At 38.0% G+C, this 26,364-nt stretch overlaps 1 protein-coding gene across 2 annotated transcripts; it reads left to right on the top strand.

Moving 5' to 3' along the window:
- sin3ab (SIN3 transcription regulator family member Ab) lies at window positions 1-25,952 on the top strand. Of its 2 annotated transcripts, XM_084107842.1 has the most exons (21): window positions 1-206; window positions 2,964-3,177; window positions 4,128-4,295; window positions 4,373-4,479; window positions 6,124-6,415; window positions 6,498-6,749; window positions 8,031-8,183; window positions 8,260-8,415; window positions 8,510-8,593; window positions 8,723-8,841; window positions 9,030-9,240; window positions 9,712-9,828; window positions 9,921-10,159; window positions 11,188-11,371; window positions 11,462-12,029; window positions 12,380-12,549; window positions 13,144-13,317; window positions 19,100-19,192; window positions 21,681-21,775; window positions 23,591-23,792; window positions 24,420-25,952. In XM_084107842.1, exons 2-21 carry the CDS (start codon window positions 2,995-2,997, stop codon window positions 24,639-24,641), a joined length of 3,789 nt encoding a protein of 1,262 aa, XP_083963968.1. In that variant the 5' UTR covers window positions 1-206; window positions 2,964-2,994; the 3' UTR covers window positions 24,642-25,952. The 2 variants fall into 2 exon arrangements, with proteins under 2 accessions (XP_083963968.1, XP_083963969.1); XM_084107843.1 differs by lacking the exons at window positions 21,681-21,775; window positions 23,591-23,792; window positions 24,420-25,952 and adding an exon at window positions 19,461-19,601.
- Window positions 25,953-26,364: the final 412 nt, after the last annotated feature.

The following is a 26,364-nucleotide window of genomic DNA, read 5'->3' as shown; positions in this document are numbered from 1 at the left end:
GGTTGTTTTCCTATGTTAGCCAATTAGCCACCTAGCATGCAATTTGAGGTCTGGCGCCTTGACTGAATGGTGCTTACGTGTATTTTAATTTACCCTTCAAATCCGAACCTTACACGAATCAACGTTTGAGAGCGCTGTTACCGAGCTTTATAGGTTTTGATTTCTCGGCGGAGCAGAAAGAAGTCATCCGGAGCGTCTGTTGCGGGGTGAGTTGGCTCTTGCGTGCTAGCGGACGCTCGCTAGCTGTCGTCGTCGCAGTGCTTCATTCAGGCTAAAAGTAGCTAACTCTAGTTAATTACGCTTAAACCGCTTTCCTCACCAAATGGCCACTGGATCACCCGGGTGATGCGAAATTCAAAGTTAGCAACATTTTCTTTTGAAGTGAAGCATGTCACAGCAGCGATTATATAAGAGTATTTGTCGAGGCGCTAGCTAGCCGCACTTAGCTTGAATGGCTACATAAGGTTTTAAGCTCTGCTGGGTTGATCAGTTGCTCATCATGAGGGTCTAGCTATCATTCTCTGCCTTTGACCTGTTAGCGATCAGTACTGGCTTATTGACGTCTTCTGGATTGACGTTACCGGATAACGGTGCTGCATTGATCATTGAACAGTTGTGTGTTTACCGGTAGAAATCGTTCAGTATGACTTCCTGATTTGTAGCTAGAAACAGTTCATAACATGGAGTGCTAACCAGGCTGCCTTACCACATTTTCTCGGTGTTTGATGATTTATTAGATGTTTTTTGCTGGGTTCGGTCGACGCGGTAGTCATCAGATCGTGTTTTTATTTTGGTGTGATCAGTTTGTGTTGGACTGAACTCTGCATCGGACAGAGGCGGTTACCGCTCAACGCCTCATAGAGGTTCACGAAGCTTTATCGGCTTGGTAAAACGCGTTTTAATTGCCAGAACTTTAGTAAACATGCACACGCGCTAATTTAAATGTACAATACGTGTGTTCGATCAAGTTGTACTGTGCATTTCAGTGTGTTGCAGAGTGTGTGGGTCATATAGTCAGGCCTGACACACTCGGACGACAAGAAACTGTACGGTTGGGTGAAACGTTGGAGAGTTTAGCCATTCAAATAAAAGTGAAACAACACACGTGCCCCAGCATGTTTGCCTCACAAGTGTAACTGTTTACACACCACTATCCGCCTACACAGGTTTATAGAAAACTGTAACATTGTTTGAAGTCTCATGTGGTAATGGCGAAAGGTCAGACCCATAATGCCGTGCTATCTGTTAGCCGATCTGCGCTAAGCAACGACAAATGATGGACAGTTTATAACTAAGTCGATCAAACATCTAGGGTCATTATTTGGCAGTGGAGTGCATTTGACAGGTGTCATAAAGTTGATCTCCTCTCAGAAGGCTGCTGACACGTTGTGTTTTTCAAGACAATGTGGGATTTAAACACTTTCGGGTTATTATGCATAGTACAATAATTCAGCCAAACCTGTCATAAACTAATCTGTAGACCAGAAATGTAAAAAAAAATGTTTTGACACGCCTTTAGTAATGAGGCATGAATAAGCCAATCTTGTGACTTGTTCATCTAAAATAATGTGTATAGCCATTATTTGTGTACTCATGTTGTCACATTTTAGAATATTAGTAAAGTTATCGAAACTGAAATGGCACACATGGAAGTCTGGAAATTATGTAGTGGCCAAAAATATTGAACAAATTAAAACTACGCTATAGTCTTCATGGTGACACTTTGGGCTTTTCTCAACCAACTTCATAAAGTGTCATCTGGGATGTTTGCTGAACACTTTGGCTCATTTACCTGCACTATCCAGTCCAACTTATCTATTAAAATAATGCATTTTAGTTTTGTAATGCTACATGTATTTGTCTAGAAAACTGATTTCTGTGGCCTGTTGCATAAGGCTAGCTGAACAAACTCTGAGTTTCAGAGTAGGTTTTAGAGTTGACAAAACTATACAAATCCATGTATAGTTGTTTAGATCCGGTTCACTGGGCTCACAACACTCAATATAAACTTTGTCAACTTTGAGTTTGTGATTCACTCACTTTGATTCACTTCTCGCGAGAGAGCCGGCACAATTCACTTCTCTCCTGAAAATTAAGAGATTATGAAATATCATGAATATAAATGCATTTTTTATAGGCAGGAATAAACGCTGCTGCTGCAGTGAAAGTTTGAAAAGGCAGTTAAAAGAAAATGTCTACATCAATGCAAGTGAATCAACTGAATTTAAATAATTATTTATATTGGTTCACAAAGAGCTTAAAGGAAAATACGTAAGCTTAGTCATTTTAAAAGCTTTATACATTTAAGCTTGTATGAATATATTTTTATTAATTTAAATGGAAACATTATACATTACATTCATTTTATTCAATATATACCTTCAGTATATATACATTATATTCATTAATAATAATTATAATTCATATCATTTAAATATATGAAATAATTAGCAGCAAAAGACTGGCAATTTTGTCTCTAAAATTCTTTTGCTATTATCTGCTTTAATTTGGGGGTTCAGGGGGAGTGGCTTTATTGCATGTGTGTGTCACTTTGCTCACAGCTGATTGGTTCAGTTTTGGTTTGGGATCTCTAATCCACACTAAAACCTGCTTCGGAGTATGTTAGGCGTGAAGTGTAACTTAATATGGTGATGAACACTGCTATAAACAAATCCACCTTCTTGAGCCCAAAACAACAAGAGTTTGCTCAAACTAATCTCAAACTTACTTGGCTAGCAACTGAAACTGGCTTTGTGCAACAGGCCTCTGGTTTCTTTAGATCATGTGTTTTTAAAGGAATAGTTTAAACAAACATTCAGTAATTTACCCACTCTCATGTTGTTCCAAACTAGTTCACTTTTGGGTGAACTATCAGGTTAAGATAAAAAATATACATGAATTGTGCCAAATGTTTGACTAGTGTATGTACAACTTTATTAATATTTGCTGTTTTGTTGTTGTAGATTCCGCCGCAGTGAGGAGCATGAGTACATAATGAAGCGGCGCTTGGAGGATCAGGACACAGTGATCGGCTCTCAGCGGCGGCTCCCCGGGGGTGTGGACAGCTTTCAGCACCGCGTCCTCAACTCTGCCTCCCAGTCCTCCCTCTACGAGACTGCACCGGATAACATGCAGCCGTCGTCCAGCATGCAGTACTCTGTCTCACAGACCTATCAGGTACTAAAAAGTGAACAACACACTTTCTATTTGAATATACTTTAAAGTATAATTTATTTCTGTGATGCAAAGCTGAATTTTCAGCATCATTACTCCAGTCTTCAGTGTCACATGATCATTCAGAAATCATTCTAATATGCTGATTTGATACTCAGTTATTATCAATATTGGAAACAGTTGTGCTGCTTAATACTTTTTTGGAGACTGATACATTTTTCAGGATTCTTTGATGAATAAAAAGTTAAAAAGAACTGCATTTATTCAAAATAGAAATATTTTCTAACAATATAAGTCTTTACTATCACTTATCAATTCAACACATCCTTGCTGAATAAAAGTATTAATTTATTTAAAAAAAAATACTGACTTTGTTGAACGGTAGTGTATATTGTTACAAAAGATTTCTATTTTAAATAAATGCTGTTCTTTTTTTAACTTTTTATTCATCAAAGATTTCTGAAAAATGTTTCACAGGTTATAAAAAAAAATATATAGTAATGGCTGACAAAAATTCAGCGTTGCATCACAGAAATCAATTATATTTGAAAGTATATTCAAATAGAAAACCATTATTTTTAAATTGTAATAATATTTCTCAATATTTCTGTATTTTCGATCAATAATTGCAGGTTTGGAGAGCATAAGAGACTTCTTTCAAATAGTAATATTTCCAAACTTGTTACTGTGCATGTATATGAGAGAGAGAGAGAATAATGAATCCATTAATTGTGATTGACTGGAAAATCCATGGAAATTCATTGATCAAAAGGTGCAGAAGATGACAAATTATGACAGATTAAGCACTGTGCGCATTTAGTTTATTTAAAGCCATTTCTGGGCTATATAAAAATATACAAATGAAAATTCATTGCATAGTTTCAAAAGGAAATGACGTTTTACTTCACTTAAACAGCCATGATAATTAACCATTTCTCCTTCTGCTCTAACAGTTGTCAATGGCCCAGAGTTCTGGGGGACATGGTCACACCAGCAGTTCAGCTGTGCACAGTGGGCCTCACCACCATGGGCCTGCTGTCCAGCCTGTGGGCCAGGGGCACTCTCATGCTACCCCAGCCCCTGCCCCAACACTGGGCCAACAGCAGTTTCAAAGGCTTAAGGTAAGAGATCTGTCTAGTAGAGTATGGAAATTATCTGCATTAGTTTAGATGGAGAGTTAAGATTTATGTGATTTCAGGTTGAAGATGCTCTTTCCTATCTCGATCAAGTTAAACTTCAGTTTGGCAATCAGCCGCAGGTCTACAATGACTTCCTGGATATCATGAAGGAGTTCAAGTCTCAAAGGTCAGCGTGAGTTTTGTTTTTGTTTAATTTTTTCTCTTCTCTGGGCTTGTCTATCTGTCCCTTCTAGTTCAGGCTAGCTTCACACTGCGAATGGGTTGATCTAGTTGTGCGGAGTGCCCTGGGGACTTTATCTTCGGTCTCGGTTGCTGAGAGAAACCCTTAACCTGTCTTTGTACTTCCTTGTTGCTTGTGCTCTGACCCCTCTTTCTTTGTCAGTGACAGAGGAATTGTTTGCACCAGTAAGCCAAGCATTGAAGAGAGTTTTTTGATTAGTTTGTATGTTATTGCATTGTATGTTATTTTCTGTATTGTATGTTATTTTCCTCTGAAGTTTGCACATTTTCCTCTAAAATTCACATTTGAATAACTGATGAATTATTTTCATGTTTCCGTTCTGTTCATAGATTTTAGGGGTGCAACAGATCGTAGTTGATCCATGATCCATACGGACCAGACCCCACTGTTCAGAGTGCATGTGGCCCGCGGATTAACTTTAACCATCATACAGTGAAAGTTTATTATTTGCACGTGTTTCTAAGTCTTGTTGCGCTTGAATGGTTTAAAATCACATGACACGGTTTCTGTGCACGAACACTCAAAAGCGCGCACACAGAGAGCCGCATTTCAGATTTTCAGACTGTAAACACAGTCAGTTATGTCTTAAGTGAACTGAAACAAATTGGATGTGTTATTATTTTAGATCTGTGCATCAGGTCTTAAAGTGACAGCAGCCTAATAAACCTCCTGCTGTCTGTGTCATTAATGTTAATAAAAAAAGACAGCTTTAACAAGGATGAAATTTCATTGTTCTTATTTTATTACTGATTGTCCACTTTTCTTTAATAATGTTTGAAATTTATTAATTTGGCTTGTAGTTTTTGCTGTGGCATCGAAGTTCTTGAAGTGTTCTTTAAGTAATAAATGGAAAGCAAAGTTATATTTAGTCCCCTCTTTTCTTTTTTTTTTGATCTGCAGAATGATCTGGTCCAAAATTGTAATATGATGACGTGAGTTTTGTGATCTGTTTGCACCCCTAATAGATTTGCATTTCCAAATAGGAAATACTAGTGCTTTGCAAGGCAGCAGAAGTGTAATATTTTAAGCTAATAGGTGTCAGGCTTTCGATCTGAGTGTATGAATGCTGAGTTAGAGCTGCTTTTCACACTCCACACTGAGAACCAATTCTATTAAAAAGGACAGTTCTATTAAAATGAACCACACCTTTAAGATGGCTATAGATGGTTAAATAATCACAATGAATCAGGGACTTTTTTATTTATGCGTTTTTATTCATTTTATGGGGCTTTTTCACTCTACATGTATGTAATCGTTGCTCTCAGTTTTTGAATGGTCAGCATTCATTTAATATAGCTAAACAGGAGATTTTAACATTTTAATTCCTACATAATACATGCATAATACATAATTATCAATTAATTTAATGATTTTATTATTAAATAACATGACTACAAATTATTTAATGTATTGTTTTTAAATTTTAGAACTTGGTGTTACAAGTTTAGAAAAAAGTAATATCCTTAACACTGTTATGCACTGTTATAATCATGCGTTTTTGGACACTTGGATTGATTCTTGGGACACTGCAAATCAAATACCATAAAGCTACTGTCCTTGTGTTGTCAGCATTGATACACCAGGTGTGATCAGCAGAGTTTCCCAGCTCTTCAAAGGTCATCCAGACTTAATCATGGGCTTCAACACCTTCCTGCCTCCTGGCTACAAGATTGAGGTTCAGACCAATGATCTGGTTAATGTGACCACTCCTGGCCAAATCCACCACATCACCCCGCATGGTATCTCAGTCCAGAACCTCCCCATAACACAGCCAGCACAGCACCAGACCCAACCAGCAGCTCCCACCAGCACTGCTGCCGTGGTCATCCCTAGCCAGCCAACCCCTGCCAAGATCAGCAAGGTAAAACTGAATTATTTTACCTTCTGAACACATTTGGGTTGTATATTTGCAAAGTTGTATAATTTAGTTTTATGTTCCGCAGCCAATGCAGTCTCCTGCACTTACCCCAACGAGCCAGCCTAATCCGTCCATTCCCTCGTACGCCTCCCCGCGCTCGCCCTCGGCCCAGTCCCACACTCCCATCAGTAGCAGCACTGCCGGTTCAATCCCTCTACAGAATAACCAGCCTGTAGAGTTCAACCATGCTATCAGCTACGTGAACAAAATCAAGAACCGATTTCAGGGCCAGCCAGAGGTCTACAAATCCTTCTTGGAAATTTTGCACACATACCAGGTGAGAGCTGAGGCACTGAGGGCAATATCCAGTTCAAAATGCTCTGTACAGCAGCTGTTCAAAATGTAGTACGACCAACCAAGTACACTACTGTTCACAAGTTTGCGCTCAGTAAGATTGTTCTCTTCTTTGCGAAATAAATTAATATTTCAGTTTAGCAAGGATGTATTAATTTGATCAAAAATGACAGTAAAGACATTTATAATGTTAGAAAAGATTTATATTTCAAATATATGCTGTTCTCTTTTCTATTCACCAAAGAACCCTGAAAAAACTATCTCAGTTTCTATACAAATATTAAGCAGCATGACTAACCCTAACATTGGTAATAATAAGACTTTTTATTTTTTTTTGAGCAGCAAATCAACATATTAAAATGATTTCTGAAGGAACATGTGACACTAGCTATGTTTCCATCCAAAGTTGCAAATTTAACTTCTGCGCAAAATTGGAATTTTGTAATTTGCGAACAAAGCTGTGAGTCAAATATGAAAGGGAACAAAATCATCACTTCCTGATAAACTGGCGCTGCAATAGAAGAAGCCACTTTTTTGTAATAATTTTCGTATAGCCTATAAAAAAATTACGTGCGCCTCAGAGCAAGAAACGAGGTCATGTTATCTTAGTTTCGGAGGCGGATGCCTGCTGTTTGGGAACGCAGTCGTGTATAACAGTTCTGGGAGGTAATTGTACCAAACCACTTTGACGACAGACTTTGCTCAAGCATTTCAAAATGACCAAAACAGCATTTCAAATTCTGCGCAGTGAGATCGGTCTACTGGTTGGTCCAGTTATGCCGTCCCATCGCAGTCACATGACTTTTTTTGATGTGCATCGAGGAAATTATTAGTTAAATGTGTTTCCGTTGTAGTTTTTCTTATAGTATATATATATATATTTTTTTTTTTTTATGCACATTTTTTTAATTTATGTGCATCTGGGCATTTTTTTTTGTGATATCCCAAAATGCGTATAAGATAGGTGGATGGAACTTGAGTAATGGCTGCTGAAAGTTCATCATCTAAAAGTTTAAATGTTTTAAAATAGAACATTTAGTTTTAGTTGTAATAATATTTTACAATATAACTTTTTACTGTATTTTTGAGCAAATAAATGATCAAAAATACAGCATAAGACATAATATACAAAAATGAGCCTAAGAGACTTCTTACAAAAACAATAAAAAGGCTTACCGACCCCAAACTTTTTAACAGTAATGTATATTTACAGCCCTTCATGCTGCATGCTTACTGTAAACTTTCTGTTCTGTGTGTTGTTTAGAAGGAGCAGCGTAATGCTAAGGAGGCAGGGGGAAACTACACACCCACTCTCACGGAGCAGCAGGTGTATGCTCAGGTGGCCCAGCTCTTCAAGAACCAGGAGGACCTCCTTTCAGAATTCGGCCAGTTCCTGCCAGATGCAAACAGTTCAGCGGTAGGTATTATGAAAACTAAAAATCATGGAGCTCATTTAACTTATTATTCATAAGCCTTTTTTCTCTTCTCCTCAGTTATTGAGTAAGACTACAGCCGAGAAGGCTGAATCTGTGCGTATTGATCGTGGAGGGACGGTAAAGAGACCCCAGCCTAACCATAAGCAGAGTTTTAATCAGAATGGCTGTCAGATCCGCAGACACGCGGGGCCGCCCACTACACCCCCTGTTAAGGTGACTTTGAGTAAAACTTTACTGTACTTTATGGCTGTTCTTTTATACATATTATCAACCAATATTCATGTTCTTTTTTTTAACTATTAAACAGAAAAAGCAAAAGTTTATGGCAAAAGAATCGATGGCTGAAGCCAGCAAACTTGGAATTGGTGCTGAATCTCTCTTTTTTGAAAAGGTGATTGCTTTTAATATAGTCTTGCACTGATTACAATGGAATACAAAAATAACGGCATTATGATGGTACAGTAAATATTACAAGAATTATAGTGAGTTATGTGGCTTAAATGCTCCGCTCTCTTTTTAGGTGCGGAAAGCACTGCGGAGTTCAGAGGCTTATGACAATTTCTTACGCTGTTTGGTCATCTTCAATCAAGAAGTGATCTCACGGGCTGAACTCGTGCAGTTGGTCTTACCATTTTTGGGGTGAGTGGAAATCATATTCATTTCATCTGTGAGACACTTGCTGACTGATTTTATGTAGCCATTGTTTAATTTGATTATATAATTATAACTTAAAAACCAATAAGATTATTCGTTTCACATTATGACATGTTAAAATTGTAATCAATATTCTGACTTCTTCTGACATTTTTGCTTTTTTTGGTTATCAGGAAATTCCCAGAGCTTTTTACATGGTTCAAGAACTTCCTCGGCTACAGAGAGTGTGCCCATATTGAGAGCTTTCCCAAAGAGCGAGCCACTGAAGGCATTGCAATGGAAATTGATTATGCGTCCTGCAAGAGATTGGGCTCCAGTTATAGAGCCCTTCCCAAGAGCTTCCAGCAGCCTAGATGTACAGGCAGGACTCCACTGTGCAAAGAGGTGAGTACACCATTCGATTGTGGTGTGTTTGTAAACGCATGTTTGCAAATACAATTTCAACTTGTATGTTCAAACATCACACCACAAAAGGGTTTTGTTTCTGAATTCAAGGCTTACTCTGCACTTATAAATCTATTTGGAGGAAAATAGCAGGTAGTTATGTAGGGGTGTGTCAGTATACCAGTATTGATGATAATCTTGATATTTAAATAATAAATAAGTTAGCTTGCCATTGTGTTTTTTTGTTTTAGTTTTTTTTTTTAGTCTGCAGGAAGTGCTGATTAACAGTTAGTTCTTTTTGTATGATTTTGTACAGTTATGGTTAGAAACTCTGCCTCCCTACACTCCTTATTTTAAGTGTGATTCATTGGCCAAATTCATAGATATAATAAAATTATTGCAGAACCCAATAATTGTGCATTAAAAGTGTGATATTGTGAAAGGGCTATGCTAATGTTGAATGCTTCTCAGGTGTTGAATGATACGTGGGTGTCATTTCCATCCTGGTCTGAGGACTCAACCTTTGTCAGCTCCAAAAAGACCCAGTATGAAGAGCATATATATAGATGTGAAGATGAGCGCTTTGAGGTAAGCAATAAAACAAAGCTTCACTGTCATAGAAATCAGTGTAATTGGATATTCAGTTAGGTGTTTAATCAAACCTATCATGTGTCATGCAGCTTGATGTGGTTCTGGAGACAAACCTCGCCACTATCCGTGTCCTGGAGTCTGTTCAAAAGAGGCTCTCGCGCATGTCTGCTGAGGAACAAGCCAAGTTCCGACTGGACAACACCATTGGAGGCTCCTCCGAGGTCATCCACCGTAAAGCTATTCAGAGGATATATGGTGACAAAGCTCCAGACATCATAGATGGGCTCAAGACCAACCCTGCTGTCTCTGTACCTATTGTACTCAAAAGGTCAGCATAAATGTTATTGTCTGACTCCTTCCCAGCAAATTCATGAAAACGATAAAAATGTCATACATTGTTGCATGAAAAAGGAAAGATTTGTTTTTTTTAAATGTTTTATTTTAACATTTACCTTGGTAGTACCATATTTTTCTTTGGAGTATAATGTTTACAGCATATTACATGATTGTGGTAATTATGCAATACCATATAGGGCTCCACAGTTTTTCAAATTAAGATCTAAATCTTGATTATTAAACCTCAGAGTGCTCCATGTTGACTTTATTTGAAACATTTCTTGGCTACCAGTTCTTCCTTCTGTTTCAAACCAAACTAAAGACTAGAGTCTGCCTAGTTTTGCTTTGTGAAAGTGAAGAATTCATGACCGAAATGTAATGCTAGTGTACAACAAAATTGTACTATTAAGTACTGTGATAATATTAATAATAAATTATTTATATTACAGTGATATAATAAATATAAAGTTAGCTTACTTGCTACAAAAATAACAGTGTGAGTACAAAGTAGACTGATCCATACCCATCAAATGGATTTTATGATTGATTGATTGATTGATTTCAAATTCAGGTAGGATGTGAATGCAAAGAACCTTGTTTTTTCCACATTTTGATCAACTAAATTTCTAAATTATATAAAAAAATAAAATTAAAAAAACATACCCTTAAAGAGTAACTTTTATTGTTCCTATTAATGGCAGCAAAACTTGTTTAACACATTATTGAAAATGAGATCTGTTATTTCAATGTGATTATTACGGCTTTTGTTCTTTTCTTTCTTTTTCTTTTCTTGATATCCACGCAGCAGAAATATGAGATGGTAAACGTTTATGTATCGCAACTGGAATTTTTTGTCAAATTGCTCAAAAAAAAGAAAAATTTGCCTTAGTAGTACCTTAGTAATTTACCATGTTATTACTATTCTATAGCGTCATTATGCACTTTTTTCAAACAGGGAGAGCTGTCTTATTCATTTCTTATATTTCCGGTTTTCCTCAAAGAATTTTTTTGTCTTCTCAGGCTGAAAATTAAAGAAGAGGAGTGGAGAGAGGCTCAGCGTGGCTTCAATAAGATCTGGAGAGAACAGAATGAGAAGTATTACCTGAAGTCTTTAGATCACCAAGGTATTAACTTCAAACAGAATGACACAAAGGTGTTTCGCTCCAAGACGCTGCTCAATGAAATCGAGTCTCTCTATGATGAGGTAAGAAACATTCTAAATGTGCATACGCAAAAATGAAAGGCATCTTAAGTGTTGTCGGGTTGCTTAAAAATGGCCTTTTCATCCACTTAGCGACAGGAGCAGGCTTCTGAAGACAATGCCGCCCCTCCCTCAGGCCCTCACATGAACCTCATGTACGAGGACAGCCAGATCCTGGAAGACGCAGCTGCTCTCATCATCCACCATGTCAAGAGGCAGTCCGGCATCCACAAAGACGACAAGTATAAAATCAAACAGATCATCTACCATTTCATCCCCGACATGCTGTTCGCCCGACGTGGTGAGCTTTCCGATGTGGAGGAGGAGGAAGAAGAGGAGACCGCACCAGATGAAGACGGGACTAAAAAGCACAATGGGACGACGTCAGCAAAGTCTAAGCTCCTCTTCAGCCATACAGCAGCTACCCAGCAGAAGCTGAGTAACTGTGACGATGCCTACAACCTCTTCTATGTCAACAATAACTGGTACATCTTCCTTCGGCTGCACCAGATCCTGTGCTCCCGACTGCTACGGATCTACGGGCAGGCGGAAAAACAGATCGAGGAAGACTCCAGAGAGAGGGAGTGGGAAAGGAACGTACTGGGATTGAAAAGAGAGAAGAACGACAGCCCGGCCATCCAGCTGCGTTTGAAAGAACCCAGTAAGTTTCAGATTACAGAGCAGAACACAACTGTTCGTTTTGCGAATTAATTTATTCCCTTTTTCACTCAGTTTTCACACTGGTTATCATCATGTTTCGTGCAAGGTTGAGAACTCGAGTGCGAGACCTCCTGAATTTGTGAAGACAGGAGGATGTTTTATCACCAGTCACTCTCGAGGGTCTTAACACATGTTAGAGCTAATGATATTTCTCTCAGATTTGCCTGCAACCCCTCAGGGCCCTATCACCATGGAAACTACTTGAGCGACTCACAGATTGGCTGTAATTTGTTTGTTGGTAATGCAGTTGCTTGACTTTGATCAAATAAAATTGTCTCGTTTGTTTTGCAGTGGACATCGATGTCGAAGACTACTACTCTGCCTTCTTAGAGATGGTGCGAAACCTTCTGGATGGCAACATGGAGACATCTCAATACGAGGACCAGCTGAGGGAAATGTTTACCATCCATGCCTACATTGCCTTCACCATGGACAAACTCGTCCAGAGTATAGTGAGACAGGTAGGGTTTTTTATTGTATTACTTGTATTGTATCATTGTTATTTTGGCTTTAGCTTTATAAGTCCTTCTTTTTAGGCCCCATTATACTCACAGCATACTCATATTTTCATCGCTGAGGGGTAAAAAGAAGTTACCTTTGCAGCGATATACTGTTAGTGATCATCCCGACGCCACCCACACCACTGGAAGCGGCGTTTAGATGAACATGTAAATATGTGCTTTCCTCTCAATAACAAAATAAACGGACCACAAAAATGACAGCAGTGTTAAAACGGCTGTTAAGAAATCTGATCATAGCGATGTGGATGTTTGCACAAGCTCTGCAATGACCTCGACGGACTGAACAGAAGAAATGAACCAGAGGAGATGTCCACGTCAAAGAAAGCAGAGCCTCAGAGCAGTGGTGGTTCGCGTGTGTTTGCCAGTCGGAGCGAACTTTTCTGGAAAGTTTGCTTTGGCAGGCTGAACTCTAGAAACGCACTCCAAAAGGAACTTGGTTTCACACCAGTTCGTTCTTCAGTTTCACTTGAAGTGTATCACTGAGCATTTTCATCTCAACTTACTATTTTCTCTTTCTTTTTCACTTTCCCACAGCTGCAGCATATAGTAAGCGATGAGATCTGTGTACAGGTGACTGATCTTTACCTTAGCGAGTGTGCCAACAAAGCCACTGGTGGGTCCCTGTCCACCCAAACATCCAGAGGCAGTGCTGAGACATCCTACCAGCGCAAAGCCGAGCAGCTGATGTCTGACGAGAACTGTTTTAAGGTTTGACTATCTCTCTACTTTACCAAGACACACTGTGTACTTCTTTACTGCTAATGGAATTGGAGTGGTATGGATAAAACTACCACAGAAGATTTATCATTAAAGCCCAAAGTATACTCTGGTTTTTACACATTCACTTGGGGTGTAACACAAATATGGTTATCAACATACAGGGCTCGAGACTAACGGCGTCATATCGTCCTGGGGACGATAGAAAATGTGTTTAGGACGAACAGAAATATTCTCCAGGACGCCTACAGGACGAAAGACATTTTTGTATGTGTGTTCATTTATTACTAGCCTATTAGGGTAACTTACTTAGAAAATGCCAAAATTAACCGACCAAGTGCTGACTACAACGGAGCGGGTCTTCTCATGCTGTTACTATAGTTACTATCACTGGCCGGCTACTCACCCGGAGACTTGTTTCGCGGTACATCTATCACATGGCTTAAAGGAACACTCCACCGTTTTTTCATATTAAACTATGTTATTCCCTTAACTAAGACGAGTTGATGCATACCTCTCTCGTCTCAGTGCGTGCACTCAATCGCTCTGGCGCGCGGCGACACTTTGATAGCACTTAGCTTAGCCCAGTTCATTCATTAGGGACCAAACAGAGATGAAGTTAGAAGCGACCAAACACCTCCACGTTTTCCCTATTTAAATACAGTTACACGACCAAGTATGGTGACACAAAATAAAACGTGCCGCTTTTCTAAAAAGGATAAAAAGGATAACTATAATGTATGGCGGAATAGCACTTGGGACTCGGGAGCACTTCGACTCGGCGCAGTAAAAAGTCCCGCCTGAAAAATCCTCTCTCCCTCTCACTTCTGTCATTAGAACCAACATGACTTTTTACTGTGCCGAGTCGAAGTGCTCCCAAGTGCTATTCCACCATACATTATAGTTATCCTTTTTACCCGCTTAGAAGAGCACCACGTTTTATTTTGTGTCACCATACTTGGTCGTGTAACTACTCGTGTAACTGTATTTAAATAGGGAAAACGTGGTGGCGGTGTTTGGTCGCTTCTAACTTCATCTCTGTTTGGTCCCTAATGAATGAACTGGGCTAAGCTATGTGACTAACAACTATACATGGTAATAACAAAGTACAGAAACAACATGTTTATTTTGGGACGGTTGACATTCACTTTAGGACGGTTCAAATTGTTTTTCAGGACGGAGGTGAAAAAAGTTAGTCTGGAGCCCTGAACATAAGCGCTTGGTGTACACATGCATTTTTACTCTGTATGTGCAGCTCGCATACTGTACAACACTGGCTCAGACAGCTGTTTCACAGTCAAAAAAGAAATGGAGGAGATCGAAAAGCAACAATAAACTACTAGCGATGACAACAACAATACACATATACGTTGAGAGTACAAAGACATGTTTATTACTCATAACTTCTGGAGAGAAATAGCACATACACTGACTGGACAAGGATGATGCTTTCCAGTGTGAATCTGTCGTGTGCCTGTGGTTGTGCATAAATGGGATATACTTTGAAAGGCTACACATTGGGTTTTACGTAAACACTAAATGTTCTGAGTCAATTAAAGTGTACTTTGGGCTTTTTGTAGTTTTATGCAGTCACTTTTAAGAAAAGCAATTTATAAGGGTGGAAGTGGTATCAGTAGTATAGGGAAGATATGGATATTATGGTGTGTTTGTAGAAAGTAAGTGTTTTTTTGTTTGTTTTTAGCAGAATTGTATTGACACTGACAAAGTTGAAGTCTCCGTAAAGGATGGTTGTATAGGAAATGCTGATAAGACCTTTCTGTTGGTTTTTCAAGCAAACCAATTGACCATCCATCAAGCTATCGGTCAAAGACGCTTAATCGGCAAAAATCACTGCTTTTTGTTTTAATGACCACATCTCTCAAAGTCACTGTTATCTGCTGCCTCTTTTCACCACCTCTGCTTTAATTTAACCACACCTTCGTTTGTGTATCAGGGCTCCAGACTGTGACCAAATGGTCGCATTTTGCAACCTTTTTTCCTGCTGGTGTAACAGTTTTGTTAGAGCTCGCACTGGTCCCACCACCACGTTGCCCAACTGATAAGAGCGGCCATTTCTGTTGCATAGAATGTGGAACGAAACTGCGCTACTCGTTTGAGCGCAAGCTCAGAACAGGTACTTGCAGGCTGATCTTTGATCACCCAACACCGTTACTACACAGCTGGAAGCTGGAGTGAGAAAATGCTTGAATTCGCCGCTGCTTTAATAGCATATCAGCGAGATCTAGTGAGAAGCATTTAAATTTGGCGCAGAATTCTGTTAATATCAATAATATCAGATCAAACAGGGGGAAACATTGTTCCATGAACAAACGAGTTATAAAAGGCTTTTTAATTCACAAATCGCCAACATTCACCATGGAAAAAAAATAAATAAATAAATAAAACTTTGTGGCAAACAAACACTTTTATAAAAAACATTAAAAAAAAAGATACACCATATCTACTCAATAAAAATGAGGCAGCAGATTACAAGTACTATTATTAATTAAATTTCACAAGGTTTGGTATTGAGTAAATATTAATTAAATGAGACCCTTAATAGTTATCCATTTAATATGAGTAGATTTGAATAGAAAACAGTACAGAATTAATTATAACCTAAACAAAAATATTGAGTTGATTTGAAAAAGATAAACTCCCTAATGTGTAAATAGTACTAATAAAAAATAATTTAATTCTACATATCATAATTGAGTAATCATCATCTACATTAATCTGCACATTGATTTGAATTTAATCAATGCAATGAATTAAATCTAAATATTCCTTTCTTATGAATAAAATGGCCTAGAACGTACAGAACTTAAATACTCAAATAAGAATTTTATTAACAATTCACTTTTGTGCTTTCGACACATTGTAGCACATCATTGTACACTGCAACCACAGTCTCATTTCAAGCCAGAAGTTGGATCTTGCATTTCAAACCAGACATTTGAAAAGGACAGAATGCTGACTTCAAACTATTTTGTAAAAACAAAAATAAATGCCATATTACAGAATGGTGATGTGTCCATAAACCTGTTTCCATGCTTTCTCACCTCACTTAGCCACTAAATTGGGTCAATAATGATCTTAAAGAAAAATCCTCCAGAGGTGCATGTACCAAAACAAAAGCAGAAAAGTGTAATTTGAAACATTTCGTACTTTGAACTAGAAATCTCACTGACATTCGTGGGATAAGAGTACAAATCAGTGCTAACTTACAAACATAGCACTTTCAGATGTGCAATTCCCAAGCTCTGTAGAAGCTAAACATTGTGTAGCAAAACATGTACACTGCAACTACAGTCTCATTTTCAAGCCAGAAGTTTGCTCACGCATTTCAAGCCAGAACTTTGAAAAGGACAAAATGCTGACTTCAACTATTTAAAAAAAAAAGAGCAATAAAGATCTTAAAGAAAAATACTCCATAATGGCATGCGCCAAAACATAAATCATAAAAGTGCAAATTGAACAGAGTAAAATATATTTGTACTTTGAACTTACAACAATTGAAATGTCACGACATTCGTGGGACAAATCAGTGCCAACTTACAAACATAGCACTTTCAAATGTGCAATTCTCAAGCTCTGTAGAAGATGGACATTGTGTAGCACAAAAGTCTGCACTGCAATACAGTCTCATTTCAAGCCTGAAGTTTGCTCTTGAGGGACTGGACTTTGTTTGAAAGCTTTGAATCATCCAGTTCCAAGAAAAGTTTTTGGAACACCTCAAAGGTGTACTTCAGCTGTCTGGGATAATCGAGATTCAGCGCGTAGGTCAAGCCAAGGAGGACAGAGCAAGCCCTTGCAATATCTCCAAGTCCTGTGATGACTTCCACGCCCTCTATGACGATCCCAATGTTCTTTGGGCTGTTGCTTGTAGAAGCTCCAGGCTTTGGGGTCACAGTAATGGCCATTATGACCTGTTCAAGTTCCTCCAAGTTCTCAGTGTCCTGCAGCATGAAATTGTTATTGTCTTAGTATAAAACTGTCAGAAATATATTGCAAGCATATCACATTACTAGAAAATACATTCATTATTGTTTTCATAGCTTATAAATCTATTTTATTAGATTTTATTTAATAAAAGATTACTAAAATGTTTTCAGAAACTTTAGTGTATGGTTTAGCTGTAAAATGAGAGAGTTTGTGCCATGTTAAGCGTCCTCCCCTCCTGCTAAAGTTACATTAGCTAACTAACTTAAGTGCTAGCCGCTATGGATGGACATTACCACACTAAAATTAACAGATTTATGCATGAAAAGAAATAAAATTGCGGCTCTAAAACATAACACTGTTAATAGACTGACTTCACATGGATTTAGCTAAGTTACCTTCACATTTGCAAGTTGCAACAAAACAGTGAAACAACAGAGAGAAGTTACGTTACCTGCCTCGGGAAGACGAGCTCCACACACGGGAAGTAAAGCCAACGGAAGTGCGTCAAGTGCCGTCTGAAATATAAGATGCTCTTCCAGCGATAACCCCAAATATCTCTCTTTATGGAACCTTAAAATTAAACCTAATGTACTTATTTACGCAATTTCATAAAAACATACTCATATGATATTAACACGCAAAGGACCTAGGAACCATGATAGTGGAAATGCTAACCCACATCCTTCAAAATAAAAGTTTGACTTCGATACATGAATTCTTCCAAAATGTATAATGCTGTGTTCATATTATAGTGCAACAAAATCACACTACTACCTTCCAACAGAAGCCAACTTTGTGTTGCTGCTGTGTCTCTTTTTCTGTGATAACTCATTTTATATTGTAATATACCACTACATGCGTTCTTCTTACTAGCCCAGTGATAACAAAAGAAGTTTTCTTACCTTAGTCAACCAGTTAAATTTTGCAAGATGAGAAGAAGATTTTCCAATGTGGAAGAAGACGAACATACACTGTCTATAGCCTACTCTCTTCAGATGTCTTGTGGCTAGGTAGCCTGCTGCATTTAAAAAAAAAAAGAAGCGCACTTTGACAGGAAGTGCTTTTCAATTAAAATTTTCCTGATTACATTAATTTGAATTCACTCAATATTCTCTCCATTTGGGATTAGATAAATATAATGCTTAAGTTTTATTTAACTACAATGGGTAGATTTTATTCCAGACATTTTTATTTGAAATTTAATTAAATATTTGCCTCAAAATCAAAAACACAATTATATTGAATACATTTTAACCAAAAACATTAATTCAAATCTACATGACCAGAGAATCATTTCTTACAGTATAACCAGAAGATGTTGGCAGAGGAGCACTTGTTGGCTTAATAAAAGACAAATCAATTATATCTGCATCTCAATTCAAGCTCAGTGCTTTACTGTCAAATTTCCAATAATCAAACATATAATATTATTAGTAACTGCACTTATTAATGCAAAACAATAGTCATTTTATGATTAAATTAACTTCTACCAAATCAGGTGCTGGCGCCACCATCTGTAGAACTTAGTGGCACCGGTGCTACTGCTCTCAAATGTTATTCTGGAGCCCTGTGTATATAGATATGCATCTAAAGAGCTCATAATGTATTTCTTTCTCAACATTTTAGGTTAAAACTTATGTGAATGTATAAGAAAAACTGCATCTTATAACTGGCTTTGAATCTTTCAATAGTTTGTACAAATGAGTTTGTAAAAGTGCAAAGATTTCATATTGTCTCTCAATTTATGAGAGATCATATAGGCTGCATATATAATTATTATAGTCAGCTACACATGCTTTATATTTATATATATATATATGTATTACAGTTACTGTTCCAGAAGTCTAAGGGGACTGTGCAGCTGGCTGTGGAGCTGTTGGACACAGAGGAAGAGAACTCGGATGGACCTGTGGATACTGAGGTACATTTCTAAGACTTGGCTAACGCTCACAGCGGCGAAAAGTTGCTTCACAGCCAAAGTTGTCCCTGATGCATGTTTTTATAAACCAACAATTAAAGAGTAAAAAAAAATAGCACAGCGAAATGCAAGAACACATCAAGTTCTGAAAGGTTCTTTAGGCTAAGACTATTAGAGGTGTGACAGACCAGTCATGATAACTTGCTACCAATGTAGTTGTTAGTAAACTTGGTACTTGTGCTATTCCTTTACATTCTGTGCTGTGCAATAGGCCTTCAGATGACTCGTCTCCTGAAGGCTGAGATCCATCTTTCAGAGGAACAGATTTCGCCATTTCTGCTGCATCGCTGTTTCCAACAACATCTGGTACATCTGTGCCGCCTGCTGCTGCATGAGGTGTTGAGGGGAAGCAAGTAAAAAAAATGGTGCCATTTCCTTCTTGCTCTTTCCTGTTGCACCTCAGAAGAGAGGTGACAATGGATATGAACCAGATATTGGTTTCTGAACTGTACGAACAACTGGGGCAGAGTTTTCGGACACTGTCTAAATGGCTCTAATACCAGAAAGAAAGGACATGCCATGGCAAGATTTTGCTGTTATTTAAATGAGCCAGTTCTGCTCCATCACTATTTCTGGCACAAATCATGGCCTACACAAAATTTCTGTCCGTCCTTAGTCTCCATATCATATGAAATTGGACACTGTGAGGAATGGACGGATCCCTGCAAGACCTCTTCATGTGTTACAGATTATTGCGGTTGATGAATGAATGTTCCAGAGCTGTACTTCATCCAGCATCTGAAAAAATTAACCCACAAAGGTGACTAAAAAAATGTTTCCTGGCAGATTCTTATTTGTGCTTGGGATTTGAGAGGAGACGTCTTTTTCAGCACAGACCATTTGAGTTATTACTTCGTTACAGCTCTTGTGGATGAAAAATTGTTGGTCACTGACTACAAGCTTTTTGTTGGCAACTCATACACCAGCCTCTCACTCTTCAGGGAGTTCCTTCATAAATTCATTCAGGCTTGTGGCAATGTTCGGGAGACAGGATAAGTTTGTCCCGAACAGCTGAACATGTTGCTAAGGAACACACTCTGTGGCAGTATCCACTGGATCAGAAACAACAAGGTGCTGTTTGATGAATGGAGGGATATGTGGGAACTACTGATCCTTCCATAGAGCCTACAGAGATGGTAGGGATGGTGACAGACAGTGGACCCTAATGAATTGGATGCTGTGAAGTTTTACATGAAATAAGTCAGTGGTGTTGAACTATTCTGGCCCTCAGCAGATTGCCAACATGAATGACCCACACAGTATTCTAGGGGACACTCATTGTGGCCCTTGCAGAAATAGGTTGTCAAAGTACATCTGCTTCTGCATCAGGTCCCACAGTTCCTCCAGGACTTTTCTATGTTCTGAAGCCCATCAGTCTGGAGGTGCAGCCTGAGCCACCGTGTGTGTGTGTGTGTGTGTGTGTGTGTGTGTGTGTGTGTGTGTGTGTGTGTGTGTGTGTGTGTGTGTGTGTGTGTGTGTGTGTGTGTGTGTGTGTGTGTGTGTGTGTGTGTGTGTGTGTGTGTGTGCCTACTTAACTATATTTTGGGGACACATTTGTACCCAGAAGTGACCAAAACTTGAAGTGTTTTTTTTTTTTTTTTTTTATGTAAAAATGCAGAAAGTTTTCTGTGATGGGTAGGGTTAGTGTAAGGGGACTGTTTGTACAGTATAAAAACCATTATGCCTATGGAATGTCCCCATTTAGATAGCTAAGTAAACGCGTGTGTGTGTGTGTGAGAGAGAAAGACAAAGAAGCACTGTATACTGTTTAATTCACTTGTACATAATGTTAAAAAAATATTTATTGTAAAATTATATTGTAAAATAATTTAAATTGGTGGACTTTGTTAATAAAAAAAAGTTTCTGTTATTTATATTGTAACCACTTATTCAAATGTTTAGTTATTAAAGTGTTATAAATATATGTAATGTGTACTTATTTAATGTTTTGGTTACTCTATTTTAAAGTACTTGTTCTTACCTAAGATAGTACTGATATGGTAACTACATGGGTTAGGTTTTAGGGTTAGTACCTATAGTTATTACCCAGTTACTGCAATAATTATAGTAAGTACATAGTATGTACATGGGGAACATGACTGTAAAATAAAGGTTTACCAATATTTTTATTTTTATTTTATTTTATTTTACATAATGTCACTAGTATTTTGATTTGATTTTAATTCAGCTCTTTTTACATTGGATATGTCAGTTTTGGGTTTGTGCTCCAACAAAGAGAGAAAACATTCAGATGTGAAATACATGAAGTGTTTGCATAATACATGAGGTTCGTTCATAGAAATGAGTAATGAAAAACAACACACAGAATTGTCACGCAGAGGGGATATCCTGCCGGTTATTTATGTATTCAGCTATTAACAGTGACTCTTTATCCTGTAAGAGTAACCTTGAATGTCTGTGTGTGTTTCAGCGCTGGCCCGACTACGTGGAGCGATATCTGAACACCAGCTCGGCCTCTCCAGAACTGCGAGAGCACCTGTCCCAGAAGCCTGTGTTTCTACCCAGGTGAGGCTCAGCCAAGTACACCCATCTTTAGAGCCATGAGTCCTTTACACTTGCCCCCTTCCCATCAAGCATCAACTCAAGACAGGAACATCCCAGGAATGCTTACGGTAGTCTTGGGAAAATGTCTGGGAGTTACACTGTACAAGTGCTGCCTGTTTGTAATAGCCTGGCATTTTGTTTTGTTTTTTTTTGTTTTTTTTTCTACCCAAACACACATGAGCTCTCTGCCTGCTTGCATTCGCACTTTACTGAGAATTTATTTAATGAAAACTCATTGTTAGGTTGTTTATCTCTGCTCAGATGTGGCCACAATACAGTCATATTGGTTATTTTATGCTTATTTATGAATTGTAAGTATGGTGTGTTTGTGGGGAATGTGTGCAGAGGTGTCATCTAAAATTGTGTGCACCCTTTTTTTATTTTAGGGCACAATAGCGGTTGAGCCTTTATAACACGTTTAATGAGGTGGAAAATTTCATTTTATTTTAATATGTTTTTCATCTGAGAAAATGGAAGATGTTTTTAAATGCCTGCTCTTAACAGGGTTCGGTTGAGTCATCATTTTCTTTGGGAGAGACTGAAGACTGTGCATTTAGATAAGATGAGCCTGAGCGCTCTGTTCTGATCTGTACTTTTTTCCTTTGAATAGATTTTCATAATCTTTTTAAAATAGCCCACCCTTGGGTTTCAGAAAACGTCTTTGCTTTCTCATATAAAGTGTGCTGTGGTCTGTTTGTGTAATTCTATTCACAGATATATTTCTGTATGTAACTTGATTTCATTCTTGTGTGTAAATGTTTTTATAGTCAAAGATTTGAGTGAGTAGACCTTGTATGCTGAGATCTCAGAGATGATTCTCTCTTGAGTTCGATTGGGGTTGTCAGTTTACAAAGTAGTGCTGTGACTCGAAATTAAACTCACCATGGTCTGACACAAACACGGCTGTATTTCAGAGAGGGGCTTGTCAATAAAAATCTGGTCTGGATTTTATCCTCAAATGTGCGTGTATTTCTTTCCAACAGACGTTTGAGCTCTAGCATGGGAAGGATGATTGATTTGCTTGTTCTTTTTCTTCTTTTTTTTATGCATGTTTAATGTGCAGTGCTGGAGAGATGCTCTTGATGTCTCCATCCAAAAACAGACAATCAAATTATTATTATTATTATTATTATTATTTTGATTGATTGACTCATTTCTTTTCTGTTTATGTGCAGTGTGAGGTTGTGTAGCTTACATTGCACCACTGTTTTTGCTAAGAAAAGTAATGCAACAAACATTTCTAGTGCATGGTCATGCAATGCATAATGCACAATGTCAACCCATATCCTGGCTATTTAACCTAATTCCCTACCTGGTTTCTTTTTTTGTGACGATTGGCTAGTTTCTTTAAGTGAAGTCCTGAATTCAAAATAAGAGTCATGGTTTCTATGCCCATTCACATCTGTAACCTTTGGTAAGTACACTTCTAATTTTAGTCTTTAATTGAAGCAAGGAAATTAACTGTCCGTTTTTTTTTTTTTTTTGATTTTTTTTTTTTTTTTTTTATCCACCCAAAACCTTGATTTGGCACTTGATCAATATGAATTTGCCATGGATATGAGTTTTCAATGGAAATAATCGTATCTGTTGATATTTTATCATATCTATTAAGACCAAGGTGCACTGTAGACAGTTGCATTGGTGCATAATTTCTCTTTTAGATTAGGATCTTCCTCTCCTTAAGCTGTCAGATACTGAGCTTTAACATGTTTGATAGGATTTGTACTAAAGAAAGTTTCTTGAAAATGAAACGATGTGCCCGTTTCTTTTTTTAAGGAATCTAAGGCGAATCCGGAAGTGCCAGAGAGGTCAAGAGGTGCAGATGAGAGAGGTCAAAGAAACGGCCAAGAAATCCTCCGAGGGTGGCGAGGACTCGAAGATGGAGTGCATGTTTAAGCTCAACTCCTACAAGATGGTGTACGTCTTCAAGTCGGAGGACTACATGTACCGACGCACTGCGCAGCTGAGAGCGCATCAGGTATATAGATGATAGAGCAGTGCTTCTCAAGCTTTTTTGACTTGAGGGCCCCCCTATTGAATGAGAAATTTCCTCTGTAATTATCTTATAATATTAAAAGTATTATTTGTATGAACAGAATCTGGGAGTGTTGATATTTTAAAGGATAGTCCACCCAAAAATGACAATTCTTGCATTATTTACTCCACCTCATGTCGTTCCAAACCGGTATGGGAGCATAAAAGCAGATATTTTGAAGAATTATGGTAACCATACAGTTTTGGTTCCCATTGACTTGAATAACAATGAAAGTCAATGGGAACTGAAACTGTTTGGTTACCAACAGTCCTCAAAATATCTTTTCTAATCCACAGAAGAAGGTCTTACAGGTTTGGAACAAGAAGTAAATTGTGACACAATTATAATTTTTGGGTGGACTATCCCAATAAATGTTGTGGTTCCAGAATGTTAAGGATTCTAATTCTGTATGTTCTTATTGAGAGGAAAATATGATTTCAATTCACATCTTGTTTTGTTTTTTTCCTATTTATTAGAAATGTAATTACGATTAAGAATCAATGTGATGAAGGAATTTGTTTTGAGATGTTTTACAGTGATTTGATTTCTGTTTATCTCAATGGTTTTCAGTCTCACCAGCGAGTAAGCACTCGTCTGCATCAGCGCTTTCAGGTGTGGCTGGACAGGTGGCGGAAAGATCACGTGACCAGCGACATGGCAGCCGCCACGCACAAGTGGCTGATGGGAGAGGGCCGGGAGGGGCTACTGCCCTGCAGAACGGTCTGTGAACCCAAGATCGTCCACTTCCAGAACATCAACAAATATAAAGTCACCTATGGCACTACATTGTAAAGCTGAAGTTTTCAAGACGTGGGGGGGCTTTTTCCTCCTTTTTATGTTGTTTTTATGATGACTGAAGTAGCACTGAAATTAAAATCGGACTGCCATTGAGTTCTTTGAAGATTGCTCAGATTCTGTTTTTATTTTTACCTTTTTAAATTTTTAGATTGGAGTCCCCTGTCCCCCCCCACCCCGGGCTTAATACCCAGTTTGTTATTGTCCTTTAATCATGAGGGCAAGAAAACACTTCTTGCAAATGCTGCAGCTCTAGTCAGACATTCGTTCGATTCTCACAACAATAAGAATCACTTTTGTCTTTTTGAGAGGCTTTTTGTGAAAAGGATGGTTTACAAATACAGGTCAAATCCATGCCCGTTTGTATGTTTTTTTATTTTTCATCTCCTCAAGGTGAATAGCAGTTTATTAGCAATCTTTTGTCTTTTGTGGTTCACTTAAACCACATACATGTTCAAAAAATGAGAGAAAATGTCTGACAATGACATAAAATCTTGACTCAGTTTTTTTTTAAAAGCCTCTGTGCTTGGGGCTACGCAGCTAAACCAGGAATGATGATGTGAATTTCCCTAGTCTATTGTTCGCAATATACATGAAATGTAATTAAGGTCTCTTTTCACTGGTTAATTACAGCACCATTAATGAAGGTATTACTGTTAATTAATAGACATCCAAGATACCAGCCACAACGTGTCAATCAGGAACACCAGAACAAGTAGAGTCACAAAAGCTCTTGTAATGTAAATACAATGTGTATATATATATGCCTGACTGTTTATATTCAGACAACCTTCACTGTTACGTAGTTCAGCTTTTAGGCTTCCTTATCCGCGTAGTGGAGGAGGCTAATGCTGGGATGTTTAAGAAAACACTTTGACTATTCTTACCAAAGGGAGTACTTGTTTAAAGTGTTTTGTCTGGTCACTCTGTCTCCTCTCTTTATGCAGTCATGGAAATGTTCGATTCGACAGCTGTTGTTGCAGATGTTGCGTAGGATAATTTTTCATGACGCTATATTTGGCCCTTATCTGAACTTGTATTCAAATTTGTGATATCACTGCCTGTGTTCTGAGTAGAACTTAGAAACGATCCTGTTTGGTCCCATTTTGCCCTCTTATAATGAGAAGTCTGGAAATGTAACTTGGGGCACATTTGTGTGTGCTTTGAGGCTTTGGTTTATGCTGACAAATATGTAAAACATATTTAAAGAAGGCAATGATGGCATGTTTCTATGTTCTCATGTACAGCCCTTTTATATTATTCATTATTGTTTTAAAGATTGAAATAAAACAGAATTGTAGTAGATTACCCTGCCGCGTGTCTTGCTGCCTGGAACCGTAACGATCAATAATGCATGCTTGTTTTCTCACTGAATTAGGTTCATGTGCTCTGAATATGAGGATGCATAATTAATGTGCACTGGAACGCACGGTGTTGTTTTTCCACACTGGCAGCAGAGGGAGCGTTTGGACCGTCTCCCAGGGCACAGTGTAATAATGTTCTACACTGAAATGTGACTTTTGAGTTAACTTAAAACATTACTCGAACTCTCATTATAACACTGAAGCATGCAGTTATTAATTTGCATTGCTAGAGTTCTCATGTTTTTATTAGGAAATGCAATCAAGACTTTATTAATAATCTGTTATGTTTTTTAATACTTTGTGTTAGAATATTTTAAATAAAATTTCATAATTTAGTTTTTTTAAACAAGAATCAA

Source organism: Abramis brama (genome assembly GCF_963993115.1).
Source record: "Abramis brama genome assembly, chromosome: 3".
Taxonomy (NCBI): domain Eukaryota; kingdom Metazoa; phylum Chordata; class Actinopteri; order Cypriniformes; family Leuciscidae; genus Abramis; species Abramis brama.
The sequence above is the reverse complement of the archived record's forward strand: the minus strand, read 5'-3'. Positions and strand labels throughout refer to the sequence as shown.